Below are 16,941 nucleotides of genomic sequence, written 5' to 3'. Positions count from 1 at the left end.
TCCAGAATGCCTTCCCTGTGTCTGGTCAGCTCTATACAACACACCTGCTGTCTCTTGATGCCCTGTTGACGGTGATTGACAGCACTGAGGCCCACTGCCAAGCCAAAGTCCTCAACAACCTTACCCAGCAAGAAAAGAAAGAGGCAGCCAGACCTGGCTGTGAGGCAGTAGGTGGCACTCGAGAAGTCAACAATAGTGAGAAGCATTTCTTTCTTTGAGGATCCCAGGGTTCTATGTTTATCCCTTCTCTACTCACTGAATCCTTTCTCCTACCCTTATGTCATTTCCTCCAAAGTACTCCTAATTCTGTGTTTCCAAGGTTTGGTGATGTGAATCATAGACCAGGCTGGCACATTAGCAGGACTCATGGACTTCTCCCTTTCTCCTCTTCCATGCTTTAGCTATTTTTACAAAATTGTTATTTCTTTATGGGGAGAAAAGAGAATATAGATTAAAGGATATAGGACTTCTGTGCCTAAAAGCTCCAGTCCCTACCTTTTCCTACCCCCAGTGCCTGCCTCCACTCTAATTAATCGTCTCTAACTTTTCCTTGAGATTGAGGTTGCAGAAGATCAGGGAAAGTGATTGGGTAATCTCTTTATTAAATTGTAGAATCTAATGCTTGGCTGACCTGGGACAGTGACTACTTACTTGGGCTTGGGTTTGTCCTGTCAGGGCTGGTGACCTATGTGGGAACATGCAGGTCTCCTTGGCCTGAAGCTCGATTCTCCTGCAGCTCTGCTTGGCTTCCTACACCATCAGTCTTCATTTACCTTCTTCTCTCTTACCAGCTGAGAGAGCAGCCAGCGATGGGAAGGCTATAGGCATGGCCCCAGACATCGCAGGCCTGCATGTGCCAGGTGGAGGGCGGCTGCCAGCAGAACATGGGAAACCAGGATGCAGTGATCTGGAGGAAGCTGGTGACTCTGGGGGTGGGTACTGGGTATCCATCATCCTAAGCCCCCTCAACTGGAAGGCCTGTTAGAGCACAGAGGGGAGGGGAGCAGAAATACCCTAGGGTAGTTCCTGAATGAACACTGGCTGCTCACCATGCCTTCAAACCCAGAGAGAGGAAAGAAAACATTTGGAGCCCTAGAAGATAGGACTTCTAAGGAAGTGGAAGACTGATGAGGACAAGAAATTTTCTGAGGCATCCTTTTTTTCACTAGAGAGTATATCAGCATCCTTCCAAAAGTCATTATCCTGGTAAAAGGGGTCTTACTGGTGTTTCCCTCTCTTCCTCCCATTCCTAGCTGACAAAAAGTTTACCCGGAAGCCACCTCGATTTTCCTGTCTCCTGCCAGATCCACGGGAGTTGATTGAAATTAAGAATAAAAAGAAGGTATATATAGATATCCCCAGAGCTCAGCCTCTACCCACTTCTGACTGGGTGTTCTCTGTAGGGTGTCTGTCTCAGAGAATGAGGGAGAGTCTAATCTCACTGAACAGCTTCCCAAGGCTAGTTTTTGAGCTTTTTGGGGCTTCAGCAACCCCCCAATCTCCTTTGAAGCCCTTTCCTTACTCCTAAGCCATGTAATCGGCATCTATTGTGTGCTCCTGGGCAAATGCTGCCCTAGCTGAGAGTCAGGTGTTACTTGTGGTGACAAGAGCCCTGGGTGTTGGTATCGTGTGGGTCACCGAAGGTTATTGGTCATCTCAAGCTCTGGGGTGATGACTGGCAATAAAAGGGAATTGACATTTATTCTGGTGCTTTTTAGTAAAGTTCAAATAACTGTACTTTCTGGTTTTCTAACACAAAGAAGACCTTCTGTTTAACCCTTTCTTCCTTGTAAGGCCAGCCTAAATGACTTTGGTTTATGTGTGCCCTTGATTGCAGGGCTGTGACTAGACAGTCAAAAAGTTATCATCGCAGTTAGTTCACCTTGTCTTTCAAACCCCAGGGCCTTAAGAGCTAGGAAGCCAAAGAAAGAAGGGGAATCCAAGCTAGTCTGTAAACAGATACCAGGAACGGCTCTAATACTGGAGAGAAAAGAAAACCTTCTTTAGTCTCTTTCTTCTATTTTTTTTCTCTGGTTCTCAGGTTGGAGGAGAGTGCTGTGCATCTTTAGCACTCAGAAAAGGAGTAATAAGGAGCTCTTCAGCCACTTCTAGTTAAACATGGAGATTGGGGAAAGCTAGGGGCCAATATGGTTCAGCCTTAGTTCTGGAGTGACTTAGAACCGTGTCCTAGGAGCCCATTAGGTGACCAGCTGTGGACTGTGATGGAGACCTGCCCTTGTCTGGTTTAGGGGCAGAGCAGCTTTTGACACCTCCTGTATTTCTTCTCTAGCTGCTGATCACTGGCACAGAGCAGTTCAACCAGAAACCAAAGAAGGGGATCCAGTTTCTGCAAGAGAAAGGTCTCCTCACCATCCCAATGGACAACACAGAGGTAGCCCAGTGGCTGCGAGAGAACCCTCGGCTGGACAAGAAAATGATTGGAGAGTTTGTGAGTGACCGCAAAAACATTGACCTGTTGGAGAGCTTTGTGAGGTGAGGAAACTGCAAGAAATGTGGGACATAGTTGATGATCAGCCTGGGGGGACAGACAGTTCAAAACAGTACCAGTCAGTTCCTGATGGTGACCCAGGTCATACACTCTTCCTCTTCCCAAGATTTATATCTGTTGGATCTGAAAGAGCCTCCAGCAAGAAAGCTTTGGGCACCATTCCATTCTACATAGAGAACATTGGAAAGGGGTGGAGTAGGATTCCTGAGCACAGGGTAGGTTCTGGGTTCCAGGGATGAGGTTTCTGTGTAGGAGCACACTGATGTGAAGAGTACTAAGCTTAGGGGTTGTCAAATTCTGGTTCTGTGTTAGAGATGACCAGGAGATACCTCCCCTTTGCCAGAGCTCTCAGCCTTTTCTGTTCCAATAGGAGAAGCTTAGTGGGACGGTAGCTAATAGAGCACCCAGCATTTGCAGCTTATACATCTTAAGACTTTCGTCCTTCTTTCTTTCCCTGTAGCACCTTCAGCTTTCAGGGTCTGCGGCTGGACGAAGCTCTCCGTCTCTACCTGGAAGCCTTCCGCTTGCCCGGGGAAGCACCGGTCATCCAGAGGTTGCTAGAGGCATTCACAGAACATTGGAGGGTGAGTTTGAGTGGCAGGGGCTGAGCCCAGCATCCCAAATTAATTTGACTAAGGGTTTCTGTGGCTTCGAATGAAGGACCCAGTTGCTGTCTCCTAAGAAGGCTGAGAGCAATGTCAGTGAGCTTTCCCATAGAGGGGCCAGCTTCCATCAAGGAGTTGGCAAGAGATGGGCCTCTTTCTGGCTGGTACCTTCCCTCTTTATCAGCATTGACCAGTGGGTTGGTAGTGAGGGTTTGATTGGCCAGAGAAGGGCATTGACATAGGTGGGGTCTTTGATTTTTCAGAATTGTAATGGCTCCCCATTTGCCAATAGCGATGCCTGCTTTGCCCTGGCCTATGCTGTCATCATGCTTAATACTGACCAGCACAACCACAATGTTCGCAAGCAAAATGCACCCATGACCCTGGAGGTAAGATTGGATCCCAGCCATGGCAGAGCAGTTCCAGCACAGCTTTGGAGGTAGCAGGAAGGACATGGGTTTTCCAGTGGGCACAGTGGACAAGCTTCTGTCCAAGGGAGTCCGGGGGCACTGGCCAATCCAGAAGAGGAACTGGGGTAGGGAAGTGGATTCTGTCATTTACTGTTTCCTAAAGTCCTATTTACCACAGACCCAGGAGTTCCCTGAGTGGGGCTTCATCATTGACACGTGGTGGGTAAAGCTTATTGCCCTGTCTCTAGGAGTTTCGCAAAAATCTAAAAGGTGTGAATGGAGGCACGGACTTTGAGCAAGACATTCTGGAGGACATGTACCATGCCATCAAGTGAGTACGCGTAGAGAATGGTGTAGCATCTCTGTTAAGGAGAAGCACGCTACTTCCTTCTCCAGATTTTGGAGTCACATCGGACTGCAGTGACTCATACACCCTGGATTTAGCATCGTAATTTATCTGGGCAGCCCCTTCTCCCCCAACTGATTTATTCCTTAAGCCTGAACAGTACTGGAACTTTAGTACCCTGAGCCAGGATCCAAACTGCCCCTGCTAAGTGGAATGTCGTCGCCCCATTTTCCGAACACAGAGAAGCTAGGTTTTCCTGTCTAGCTTGCAAGATGCATTATGGGGCTAGTAGAGAACCCAAGATGGGTACTAGAGGGTGAGGTTTGGGACACTTAGGTTTTTACTGTAAATCAGAAAAGGTAGAATTGTTCATCCTCTCATACCCAGATAGAATATGAGATCTTACTATAGAACTAAAGGCCCACTTAGAGATGGGGCTTGGAGATTATGGAATGCTTCCTTTCTTTCTCCTTGGTGCCACTGGTGGGGAGGGAAGCAGACCACTGAGCTGCAGTTTTGATGACCTCTCATTGAAGGAAAGTGTCAGTAATGGGCAGAAAGCCCCTTGTCCTAGTTTGTAACCAGTCAGGTTCAGAGCAGTGCACCTACTCCTTTTGTTACCTCCTGACAGGAATGAGGAAATTGTGATGCCTGAGGAGCAGACAGGCCTGGTTCGGGAGAATTATGTGTGGAATGTGCTGCTTCATCGAGGTGCCACCCCAGAAGGCATATTCCTACGTGTGCCTGCTGGCAGCTACGATCTTGACCTCTTCACCATGACCTGGGGCCCCACTATTGCTGCTCTTTCTTATGTCTTTGACAAAAGCCTTGAGGAGACAATCATCCAAAAAGCCATCTCAGGCTTCAGGTAGCCAGAGTTTGACTTTGGTCTTGATCTCCTTCCCACCTCTCTGAGTTAACTTGGTTGCCTCCATGCCTCTCTGACTCCTACTCTTATTTTCCTTAGAATGGGTTCCTCCTGAGTTTTTCAGGGAGGCTGAAGCTTGGGAAAGCTCAGTCTTAAACAGACTCAAGAGTAAAAGGTTTCTTCCTGGGACTGATTAGGGAAGAATCCCAAGCAAGCCTCCTTGGGGACTTGGAAGGGCTGCCTGGCCTTTCAGTGACTGTATCTGGTATGTGACGTTACAGGAAGTGCGCCATGATCTCCGCCCACTATGGCCTCAGTGATGTGTTTGACAATCTCATCATCTCTCTATGCAAATTCACAGCTCTCAGCAGTGAGGTGAGCAGGGACAGGAACTGTGTACTTGGAGTTCCAAAGGAAGACCTCTCTTTTAGCCATAGACCTACCCTTATCTGTGGAGCTGGTTTCCATCAGCATATTCTCTCACTACCCCTGGACTACAGTAGAGCTTAGCCATTTCTGTCTGACACACCCTAGGATGAGAATAGCATTACCTTATATAATGGGGATGAGAGAAGAGATGCAATAGTGGAGAAGGCCTTAGCCAGGGTAGCCCTTCCCACCAGTATTATGGGGGATTGAAGCAGAACTAGCAGAAGGACCCTCAGGAACCATAGGTAGAGGCCTAAGAGAATCTCTTTTCAAGACATTTGCCAGGCCCTAAGCCTCATCTCATCTTCCTTTCCAGTCCATTGAGAACCTGCCCACTGTGTTTGGAAGCAACCCTAAAGCCCACATTGCAGCCAAGACAGTATTTCATTTGGCCCATCATCATGGTGACATCCTGCGGGAGGGCTGGAAGAATATCATGGAGGCCATGCTGCAGCTCTTCCGAGCCCAACTGCTGCCCAAGGCTATGGTGGAGGTAATTCTTGGTAGGAGACTAATCAGTAATAACAAGGCAAGAGCTCCAAGATTACATACTGTCTGCATATAGAACTGGTTGAGAGTAGCACTGGGCCTGATGCATGCTGAAACTTACCAGGAACGCCTCAAATGTAAGACCACAGATCTTTGGCCATGGGGATAGCTGTAAAGGAGGGCTGGTAGAAGTCGTTGCCAGTCATCAATTGGAGGGGCCCAGTCAATAGTGTAGGGCAGAGGGCAACAGGAAGAAAGCCAGAAAACTGCATGGCAGAGCAGGAAATGCAGAGGGCATGTCGAAAGAAATTATTCTTGACCTGATTTTCCAGGTAGAAGATTTTGTGGATCCCAATGGCAAGATCTCTCTACAACGGGAAGAGACACCATCAAACCGGTGAGGGGACATCAGAGGCTGGAGACCTTGCAGAGGGAGGATTAGAACTCTGGAGCTCACTAGAGCTTGTACTCTCTTTCTACAGAGGAGAGTCGACAGTGCTGAGCTTCGTGAGCTGGCTGACACTAAGTGGTACTGAGCAGTCTAGCGTGCGAGGCCCATCCACTGAGAACCAAGAGGCCAAGAGAATGGCCTTGGACTGTATCAAGGTAACTGCCCCTGCCTACCCCTGGTGAACAAGCCTAGACCCTTCTCTACTAGGTAGACACTGTCCTGTGAACTGAAGAATAGGGTCATCTAGGGTTTGTGACCAGAGCTGACTCCTTCTGCCCTCTCTCCCTGGCTTCTTGGGAACATTCTCTTCCCTCTAGTCCTTATCAATAACCCCTCTCTTGTGCCCCCTCTAGCAATGTGACCCAGAAAAGATGATCACAGAAAGCAAATTCCTCCAGCTGGAGTCACTGCAGGAGCTCATGAAGGTACAGAGTGAAGAGGGAAGAGGGGTGAAAGGGCTGGCTGGGTCTGGGAGGGGAGACAGGGATAGTGGTGTATGCCTCAGTTTCTGTCAGGGGTGGCCCAGTGGCTGGCTTCTCCTCCATGCCTATTTTCCTGCTATTATTCTCCTCCAGGCTCTGGTTTCAGTGACACCAGATGAAGAGACCTATGATGAAGAGGATGCTGCTTTCTGCCTGGAGATGCTGCTGAGGATTGTGCTGGAGAACAGGTAGAAGGCAGTCTTTAGGCAGGCCTCATACTGGGCTCGTGCCAAAGGGATGGAAGCCTGGAGTAATCTTGCAGAGTGGGCTCTAGGGACAAGAAACACATGAAGCTATAGGCAGTGGAGGAGAAGCTTGCTCATTATAGCTGCCTGCTTAGGGTATACTACCACTGAGCCCTGAAGGACCTAGCCTCAGTCAGAAAAAGAGGCTGGGACTTCCCTGGTGGTGCAGTGGTTAAGAATCCGCCTGCCAATGTGGGGGACACGGGTTCGAGCCTTGGTCTGGGAAGATCCCACATGCCGCGGAGCAGCTAAGCCCGTGCGCCACAACTACTGAGCCTGAGCTCTAGAGCCCTCGAGCCACAACTACTGAGCCCGCGTGCCACAACTACTGAAGCCCAAGCGCCTAGAGCCCATGCTCCGCAGCAAGAGAAGCCACAGCAATGAGAAGCTGCACACTGCAACGAAGAGTAGCCCCCACTTGCCACAACTAGAAAAAGCAGGCGTGCAGCAACGAAGACCCAACACAGCCAAAAATAAATAATAAATAAATAAATTTATAAAAAAAAAAAAAAAAGAAAAAGAGGCTTATTGCCCAGTGGCCTTTACAGCTGAGACTATCCTCATCCCTTATGTTTCTCAGGGACCGTGTGGGCTGTGTGTGGCAGACTGTTCGAGACCATCTATACCACCTATGTGTCCAGGCACAGGACTTCTGCTTCCTTGTGGAGCGGGCGGTGGTGGGGCTGCTGCGCCTAGCCATTAGGCTACTCCGGAGAGAAGAGATCAGTGGCCAGGTAAGCTGAGTGCAGCTGGGAGGGCAGGAAGGTATACAAGGGACTAAAGCCACAGTATCATTATGGATATGGCCTGAGACAGAGACTTCATTTAGTGCCCCATGGCATGAGCCCAGTAACCTACCACAGGGCTAGGGGAGTCTAACAGGGACATTGGGAGTGAATCTGGAATGGCCTCAGGCATGAAGCTAGTACTCAGCACCTCTGCTCAGTAGGGCTGGACGGCTGCTGCCTTGTGGCAGTCCCAGCCCCATACTTGATTTCCCGGCTCTCATGCTTAGGACCCTCCTGAGATCTCTTCACCCAATTTATAAAAGACAAACAGCATAGAAATGAGTTCAGGAAGGTCACAAGATACAAGATCAATACACAAAAATTAATCACATTTCTTTATACTAACAATGAACATATAGAAAATGAAACCATTTACAAATTCTCCAAATGAAATCAAATACTTAGCTATACACCTAACAAAACATGTATAGGATCTGTATGCTGAAACTTACAAATGCTAATGAAAGATATTAAAAAAGACCCAAATAAATGAAGAGGCATACCATATGCGTGGATTGGAAGACTCAACGTAGTGAAGACGTCATTCCTCCCTTAATTGATCTGTAAGTTTAATGCAACTCCTATGAAAATCCCAGCAAGGTTTTTTTGTAGACATAGAGAAGCTTATTCTAAGATGGAAAAGCACAGGCCCTAGAATAGCTGAATATTTTGAGAAAAAACGTGGGAGGAATCACTCCATCTGATATTAAGGCTTACTATACAGCTATAGTAATCAACACTGTGGTATTTTTGGAGGGACGGACACATGCATCAATGTAACAGGAGAAACCAGAAATAGACCCACACAAAGATGCCTAACTAATTTTTTGACAGAGGTGCAAAAACAATTCAGTTGAGGAAGGATAATCCTTTTAATTGCTGGAACAATTGAAATCCATGGTCGGGGGGTGGGGGAGAAATGAACCTTGACCTAAGCCTCATACCTTATAGAAAAATTAACTCAAAATGAATCATAGAATTAAATGTAAAATGTAAAACTTTGAAACCTTAGAAAGAAAAATAAGAGGATATCTTTGGGAGCTAGGCAAAAAGTTCTTAGACTTGACACCAAAAATACAATCCATAAAAGGAAAAACTGGTAGATTTCATCAATATTAAAAATTCTACTCTATGAGAGCCCAGTGTGAAAAGGAGGTAAAGACAAGGAGTGTATGTTTGCAAATCAAATATCTGAAAAAAGACTAATACCTAAAATATAAAAGAACTCAAAACATAACAGTAAAAAAAAAACAGACCAATTAGAAAATGGGTGAAAGATATAAAGAAGATATACAGATGGCAGATAAGCACATGAAGAAGCTTAAGTGATGTTCATCATCATTATCCAACAGGGAAATGCAAATTAAAACCACAGTGAGATACCACTACACACCTGTCAGAATGGCTAAAGTGAAAAACAGTGATAATACCAAATGCAGACAAGGATGTGGGTCACTCATAAATTTCTGGTAGGAATGTAAAATGATAGAGCAGTTTCTTATAAAACTAAACATCCACTTACAACACAGTCCAGCAGTTGCACTCTCGGGCACTTATCCCAGAGAAATGAAAGTTTACTTTTATAAAAACCTATACATGAATGTTCACAGGATCTTTATTTGTAGTAGCCAAAAACTAGAATCAGCCCAGATGGTTTTCAACGTAAAGTGTAGTACATACATACCATGGAATACTATTTAGCAATTAAAAGCAACAAACTATTGATACATGCAGCAACTTGCATGACTGTCCAAGGAACTATGCTAAGTGAAAAAAGCCAATCCCAAATGGTTCTATACTATATCATTCCATTTATATGACATTTTTGAATTGACAAGGTTTTAGAAGTTGTGGACAAATGGCCGGGGGCTAGGGATGGGGGCAAGAAAGAGGCAGGTGTGGTTATAAAAGGGCAACGCAAGGGATCCTGTGGTGTTGGAACTATTCAGCATCTTGGCTAGTGGTGGATACACAAACCTACACAAGTGCTTAAATTCTGTAGAACTTAATACACGTATGAGTACAAGTAAAACGGGGGAAATCTGAATAAGATTAGTGAATTGTATCAATGTCAGTATCCTGGTTATGATATTATGCTGTAGTTTTGCATAATGTTACTGGTCTTTTTTTCAGTTTTTTAAAAATAAAGTTTTTAAACTAGAGATAATTATAGATTCATATGCAGTCTATTTTATAATAAAGTATTGGATATCTCAGGTAATTTATTGAATACTGTACTGAAAGTGGCAAACAGAATGGTTGTCTGGGTAGGGAATGGTTCTAAGTCCATCAGTTGTTTACCCTCATAATGGCATGGCTGACTGGGAGCTGTGGCTCCCTGCCACTGCCCAGCATCACAAGAGAGTATTGTGCTGCATATCAGTAGCCCTGGAAAAAATCAAAACTCTCAGTATGGTTTCTACTGAATGTGTATCACTTTTATACCATTGTGAAGTCAAAAAAATCTAAGTTGAATTATCATAAGTTGGGGGCTGTCTGTACACTTTACCCACTTTACCCCAGTGGTAGCATTGTGCAAAATTATAGTGTAGTATCATAACCAAGATACTGACATGGATACAATTCACTAATCTTATTCAGATTTCCCCAGTTTTACTTGTATTCATACACGTATTAAGTTCTACACAATTTAAGCACTTGCATAGGTTTGTGTATCCACCACTAGCCAAGATGCTGAATAGTTCCAACACCACAGGATCCCTCGTGTTGCCCTTTTATAACCACACCTGCCTCTTTCTTGCCCCCATTCCTAGCCCCTGGCCATCTGTCCACAGAGTACCCTAAATTGGGTCTTAGCCAAAACTATCCTCACTAGCCTAGGGAGGCTGGTGGGGAAGGAGGCTAGACAAGACGCGTGTGCCCACTTTCAACTTCCTGCTCCCTCTCCTGCCCCAGGTACTGCTCTCCCTGCGCATTTTGCTACTAATGAAGCCCAGCGTGTTGTCCCGAGTCAGTCACCAGGTAGCCTATGGGCTCCATGAACTCCTTAAGACTAACGCAGCCAACATCCACTCAAGTGATGACTGGGCCACCCTCTTCACGCTGCTGGAGTGCATTGGCTCAGGTGTAAAGCCTCCAGCTGCCCTGCAGGCCACAGCCAGGGCCGATGCACCTGATGCTGGTAAGCCCTTTCCCAGAGAGACCCACACTGGCAGATAAACAATTATGGCCCCAGTGGTTGAGACAGGAAAACAAAATGCAGGTTGTTGTGTTCAGCAGATTAAATACCCCTGGCTTCTGCCATCTGCTTCCAGAGCTTCCTGTGCCTAACAGGCCTCTCCCCATTACCCACAGATTAAACAGCATAAAGGCAAGTAGGCAATGGAGAAGGCTATGAAGCCAGGCTTCCTACTGTCCTGAGGACTGTTTTCTCAGAAACTCTGTCCTCACTGCCACCTCCCTCCCCAACAGCTGCTACTAGATGCCATCAGGAGCCCAAATTAGCCTGCTGCCCCATTTGGTCAAGAGAGAAGCTCTCCAGGCCATCCTTCAGCCCTCTGGTGACAGGGCTGAAACTAATCCAGACCAAGAGAAAAGAGAGGCCAGGCTTCAGCACCTTTCTTCTGAGAGCTGAAACTATGCCTCATCCCAACTTCCCCATCCCCACCCTGACTCTGCCCCTCTCCCTGCTGGCTCAGGGGCCCAATCAGATAGTGAACTCCCATCCTACCATCAAAATGATGTGAGCCTGGACCGAGGGTACACTTCTGACTCGGAGGTCTACACTGACCATGGCAGGCCTGGCAAGATTCACCGATCAGCCACAGATGCTGATGTGGTCAACAGCGGTTGGTTAGTGGTGAGTGAGCATACGGGCAGCGGGTGAGTCTTTCCCTCTTGGCCTGTGGGAAAGGTTCCTGGCCCTCTGAGAGGGCAGCTAGGGGAAGATCAGGGTCAAGCCTGGATTCTCAGCTCCTCTGTACTTTACAGGTGGGGAAGGATGACATCGATAACTCCAAGCCAGGTCCTGAGACCAGCTGGCCAGGTCCTTCACCCCTGGTCAATCAGTACAGCCTAACAGTGGGGCTGGACCTCGGGCCACATGACACCAAGTCCCTGCTCAAGTGTGTGGAGTCCCTGTCCTTCATCGTGCGTGACGCTGCCCACATCACACCTGACAACTTTGAGCTCTGTGTCAAGACTCTCCGCATCTTTGTGGAGGCCAGTCTGAATGGCGGTGGGTCACCTGATGAAGGGGCAGTTGGGGAGTAGCCATATGAATTACGGGGGAAAGGGAGGAGCAGGCCATCTGTACCCATGGATATGGAAATGTGACCTGGGTCTGGCCCTGCTCAGGGTGCAAGTCCCAGGAGAAACGTGGCAAGAGTCACAAGTATGACAGCAAAGGGAACCGCTTCAAGAAGAAATCCAAGGAAGGCTCAATGCTTCGGCGGCCTCGAACCTCCAGCCAACATGCCACTCGGGGCGGGCATAGTGATGATGATGAGGACGAAGGTGTGCCTGCCAGCTACCATACGGTGTCTTTACAGGTCAGTCAGGACGTAAGTATGGCACCCTTTACTTCCTCTCCTCTCCCGGTACCTGACACTGGGAGTCTTGGTGGGGCCAGGGACAGCCAGGGCAGAAAGGAAGGGCCTGTGTTCCAGCCAGGGCCTCAGCCAGCGTCCCCACAGTGCCCCTCGTCCAGGACCGCCTGTAAATCTTTGTTTGCTTCATTTTTAAATTATAGTTTGTTTTTGAAATAAGTAATTCAAATGCACATAGCACAGAGTTCAAAAGGTACAAAAGGGTAAGCAGATAAAAGTCCCATTCATTTCCTGTCCCCAGCTGCTAAGTTCCCCTTACCAGAGGCAACCACTGCCATCAGTTTCTTGTTTATCCTTCCAGAGTTATTCTGTTGTCTATTCAGGACATATAAAATTTGTTTTATGAGCAGACTTTACATCACTAAATAAATGGAGAATTAATTGCTTTAAATAGAATAACCTTAGAAAAATTACAAAAGAAAAGTTGTTAAATCTGGCCAGACACTGTTGCCTGTCAAAGCCTCTGAGCCTGAGGTTTGCTATTTTTAAAATGATTAACAAGATGAAGCTTTATCTGTCATCAGAAAGTGTGAAAAAGTAGTGAAAAAGTACCTTTCTCACTGTGTAATTGTGTTATTAAATACTTAGTCCACACACCTCCTCAAGTCCCCGCTACTAGGAGTAATACCCATCTTTGGGAAACACTGGTCAGGACTAGGACAACCAGCTCATAAAGTTGAGGAGAAGGAAGTGGTGGAGTATGGTGTGATCGGTACTAGGGACTCCCTTGAGGACTCAGTCAGGGACAGTGGGAGTGGGCTGGTGATGAGGGGATCCACCAGACCTAACTCCATTCATGTCCTGCCCCTCCTGTGACCCCAGTTGCTAGACCTGATGCACACCCTACACACAAGGGCAGCCTCTATCTACAGCTCATGGGCGGAGGAGCAGCGCCACCTGGACACAGGAGGCCGGAAGATCGAAGCGGATTCACGCACCCTCTGGGCCCACTGTTGGTGCCCTTTACTTCAGGGTAAACCTCAGGGGAGCAGGCAGGGCAGGAGCAGAGGTGGAGCTGGCGCTTGGGAAGTACCAGGATCAGGATGCCCAAAGGATCCTAAGCCTGTTCTCATTCTCAGGCATTGCCTGCCTGTGCTGTGATGCCCGGCGCCAGGTGCGGATGCAGGCACTGACCTATCTGCAGCGAGCACTACTGGTACATGATCTGCAAAAGTTAGATGCCCTGGAATGGGAGTCCTGTTTTAACAAGGTAGGACTTCCCTCTGGTCTTAAGGTAAAGTACAAATCCTAAAGACAAGGAGAGCCAAGCAGCTTGAAGAGCCCCTGATGTCAATCCTCAGCCTGTATCAGACCTTCCCTCCTGCTCTGTACCCATCCACCACAGCCCAGGGTCAAGTGGACAAGGCTTCCACCTGACCCTGCTAGGGAGATGTTGGCTTCTTACCCACCAGGTGCTGTTTCCTCTACTGACCAAGCTCTTGGAAAACATCAGCCCTGCAGATGTGGGCGGGATGGAGGAGACCCGGATGAGGGCTTCCACCCTGCTCTCTAAGGTACTGCTCACCACCCTACACCCACCCACTCTCCCCACACCTGCCTTTTCACAAGCAGGGAAGCCAAAGCTGCTGGGAGGACCTAGAGATATAATGTAGGTGCTTAGGACCCCCAGCTATGGAGACTCAGCAGGACGCAGGGACCTGGGAGGATTTTGGAATTCAGAGGAGTCTCTGATCCAGGATTCCCACACAAGATAGGGCAGGCTTGCCTCCCACCCTTGGAGAGGGGTGCAAAAGGCTCCTACCCTACTCTTGGCTGAAAGGGCCTGGGGGGCCATAGGTCTTCCTGCAGCACCTGTCTCCACTGCTGTCGCTCTCTACCTTTGCGGCCCTCTGGCTGACCATCCTGGATTTCATGGACAAGTACATGCACGCAGGCTCCAGTGACTTACTGGTACGTTCTGCCTCAGCCCAACTCCAGCTGCCTACTTCCTCTCCCATCTTCTGGGAAGACTTGCTGTTTCCCCCTTGGTGGCTGCCTTCTCCTTACCATATCCCCCCATGCCCTCTTTCCCATTCTCATGGCCCCACTGCCACCTGCAGTCAGAGGCCATCCCTGAGTCTCTGAAGAACATGCTCCTGGTGATGGACACAGCAGAGATTTTCCACAGTGCGGATGCCCGAGGAGGCAGCCCCTCAGCCCTCTGGGAAATCACCTGGGAGCGCATTGACTGTTTCCTGCCCCGCCTACGAGATGAGCTCTTCAAGCAGACTGTCATCCAGGGTAGGGGGCTCCGACCAACTTCATCAAAGAGAGTCTGGAGCTAATAATTAGTTCTCTGCGCCTGGGGTGGGTGGGAAGTCTAGTGGGTAGCCAGGACTCTACTTGAAAGAAAGCACTGAGAGCCGCCATCTGGATTCTCTACCCTCCCCAGACCCTGTGCCCATGGAGCCTCATGCCCCGAAACCTCTGGCCTCAGCCCACCTGACTCTTGCTGCTAGTGACACCAGGACACCTGGCCATCCACCTCCCCCAGAGATGCCCTCTGAGCTGGGGACCTGTGGTGAGTCCCTCTGAGCGAGTTTGCTGGATGTCAAACAGGAAGTCAAGGAGGCCCGGGGTACTTTGAGATTGCTGCTGAGCATGGGCTGTGAACCAGGGGAAGGAAAGAACCAGAAGATCCTGTTCACCTGCTTTTCTTATTGGAAATGGCAGGGCCAGGTCAGCTATGATGAGCTAGCTGCCTGGGATTTTTAGGCTTCAGAGAAGGAGGCTGGATCAGGGACTTGGAATGAATATGCAGAGGTTGCCCTTCAGGAATTCTAATGAAGACCAGACCAAAATTAACCTACTGGAGGTACAGCAAAGGAGATAAAGGGTAGATAGAAGGCAGCTGGACACTGGAATAAGTTTTGAGCAGAGACTCTCAACTGTGTAGACTGGGAGGAGGGAGTGGGAGGAGCGGAAGTTTGGTAAACTAGCTGCAGAATGTGAGCGAGTCTGACTGCAGCCACCTTGCTTTCCTTCTAGACTTTGAGAAGCCTGAGGGCCCCCGACCTGCCAACAGCAGCTCCTCTGGATCACCAGTGGCATCCAGCCCCAGCAGACTGAGCCCTACCCCGGATGGGCCTCCACCCCTGGCTCAGCCCCCACTGATCCTGCAGCCCTTGGCCTCCCCACTGCAGGTGGGCGTGCCCCCCATGACTCTGCCTATCATACTCAACCCCGCTCTCATCGAGGCCACCTCACCTGTGCCCCTCCTGGCCACACCCCGCCCCACAGACCCCCTGCCCACCTCTGAGGTCAACTAAGGCAGGCCCCTCAGCGATCAGGACCAGTGCTTCCTACCAGGCTGTCCCTGGCCCACCTCTCAGCTGTCCCAGGGCCCGCAAATTCTTCAGTCCCAGCCCAAGCTGCTATCACTGCTACTTGGATGGGGACCTGAAAAAGAACTTTTATAGCCCCTCCTGGGACCCACAGTCAGTCTGTGGGACCTTCCTCCTCTGCTCTCCATTCCTGGGAGTCCAACCTGAGAGCACACTCAGGTATCACCTGCAGCCTGGCAGCTCGGGGAGGCATCACTGTACCAACCCTGCAGTGCCCGCCCTTGTGCTCCTCCTGCCCGTGGTCAGGCATTGAGAGCCAAGCCAACCACTCTGCACTTTGTTTCCCTCTCCCAACCCCACTCCCATCAGCCCTGGGCAACCTCCTCTAGTTCTTCCTCTTCTATTAATTAGTTGGTCAGTTTGGAGAGTTGATTGGCACCATGGAGGGTGGGCAGGTGGGGCTGGACAGAGGGACTGCCCACAGGAGCATGTACATATGGAAAAAAAGGACAACAATGGATTTTTTATGATGTAATAAATGTCTTAGTACCAACATCATTGCCTTTCCCTCTGGTTTCCTTCTTGAGCTTGTGGGTACCATGTTTTGGGATACCCAGGCCATCACATGAACAGAAATGAGACCGAGCCTACCAACAGTCTGGCCACGTGGCCCCAGGTCACCAGCCAGCCAGACGCCAGGATGCAGTGAGGATTCCTTCACTGCTGCTGCCCCACCACCACCATCACAGCAGTGCCCCCTTAGCACCAGGGATGCGCTAGGGGGTTGGCAGTTGTCCTCTTCCCTAACTGCTCCATCAGAGATAACCGTGACCATCTAGGCTGGGGTCAAAGGGAAGGTGAACCAGAGCTGAGCTGTAGTTATTCAGAAGTCTTCCCTCAGATGTGCCTCATAGTCCCAGGTGCACAGAGGAGCCCATGAGGCTTAGGGGGTGGGAGGCTATCTTGCCCATAGCTGTGATCATGTGTTTCTGGACACAGGGCATTCATTTTCGCCCAGAACTGAGGAGGGAAAATTTCTTCCCATCCCACAGCCTCCATCTATCCCAGTCACTGCAGCATGATTGGAGAACCCCTCCCCTTCTTTACCTTTGCGTCAGGGTAAGACAAGTGGGAGTGTGTATGGGGTAGGGCAGTGTGGCCCCTACAGGGGTCAGGTACTGTGGGTGTGATGCAGAATACTATTAAGCTTTCCCAAGTGAAGCATCTCCATCATCTTGGCATCCTCCTTCACCATGGTCTCTTCCCCTGGGGGAAGGGAGGGCAGAGAGTGGTACCTGCTGTACTACCAGCTGGCCTCCCTCATGGAGAGTTAGGGGCACTCACCTCTTCATTGGGCCCAGATGTCTATGTAATAGTTCAGCACCTTGGGCTTCCCTTTGCTCAGCACAACCACGTGGATGTTGCTGGGTCTGGATGTCTGTAAGTGCCTCCCTCGGGTGCTTTGGA

General features: G+C 49.1%; 1 protein-coding gene across 15 annotated transcripts in view; it reads left to right on the top strand.

The window, feature by feature from the left end:
* The window catches only part of GBF1 (golgi brefeldin A resistant guanine nucleotide exchange factor 1), a 125,646-nt gene extending 109,617 nt beyond the window's left edge, over positions 1-16,029 (top strand). For 8 of the 15 annotated variants that reach the window (XM_060100304.1, XM_060100356.1, XM_060100344.1 and 5 more), the window contains 26 exons: positions 6-195; positions 792-932; positions 1,254-1,342; positions 2,291-2,493; positions 2,970-3,093; positions 3,378-3,503; positions 3,773-3,855; positions 4,502-4,738; positions 5,020-5,113; positions 5,484-5,660; positions 5,989-6,053; positions 6,139-6,262; positions 6,461-6,532; positions 6,683-6,777; positions 7,415-7,568; positions 10,539-10,764; positions 11,282-11,442; positions 11,574-11,820; positions 11,940-12,145; positions 13,013-13,163; positions 13,270-13,400; positions 13,603-13,704; positions 13,988-14,101; positions 14,251-14,431; positions 14,583-14,711; positions 15,179-16,029. In XM_060100304.1, the coding sequence (XP_059956287.1) occupies positions 6-195; positions 792-932; positions 1,254-1,342; positions 2,291-2,493; positions 2,970-3,093; positions 3,378-3,503; positions 3,773-3,855; positions 4,502-4,738; positions 5,020-5,113; positions 5,484-5,660; positions 5,989-6,053; positions 6,139-6,262; positions 6,461-6,532; positions 6,683-6,777; positions 7,415-7,568; positions 10,539-10,764; positions 11,282-11,442; positions 11,574-11,820; positions 11,940-12,145; positions 13,013-13,163; positions 13,270-13,400; positions 13,603-13,704; positions 13,988-14,101; positions 14,251-14,431; positions 14,583-14,711; positions 15,179-15,459 (3,903 nt within the window). In that variant the 3' untranslated portion in view covers positions 15,460-16,029. The remainder of the gene's footprint in view (positions 1-5; positions 196-791; positions 933-1,253; positions 1,343-2,290; positions 2,494-2,969; positions 3,094-3,377; positions 3,504-3,772; positions 3,856-4,501; positions 4,739-5,019; positions 5,114-5,483; positions 5,661-5,988; positions 6,054-6,138; positions 6,263-6,460; positions 6,533-6,682; positions 6,778-7,414; positions 7,569-10,538; positions 10,765-11,281; positions 11,443-11,573; positions 11,821-11,939; positions 12,146-13,012; positions 13,164-13,269; positions 13,401-13,602; positions 13,705-13,987; positions 14,102-14,250; positions 14,432-14,582; positions 14,712-15,178) is intronic. The other 7 variants (XM_060100334.1, XM_060100319.1, XM_060100394.1 and 4 more) reach the window with 4 other exon arrangements.
* Positions 16,030-16,941: the final 912 nt, after the last annotated feature.

The sequence above is a fragment of the Mesoplodon densirostris genome, chromosome 1 (assembly GCF_025265405.1).
Source record: "Mesoplodon densirostris isolate mMesDen1 chromosome 1, mMesDen1 primary haplotype, whole genome shotgun sequence".
In the NCBI taxonomy this organism is placed as follows: Eukaryota; Metazoa; Chordata; class Mammalia; order Artiodactyla; family Ziphiidae; genus Mesoplodon; species Mesoplodon densirostris.
This window is presented reverse-complemented; position numbering and strand designations above follow the sequence as displayed.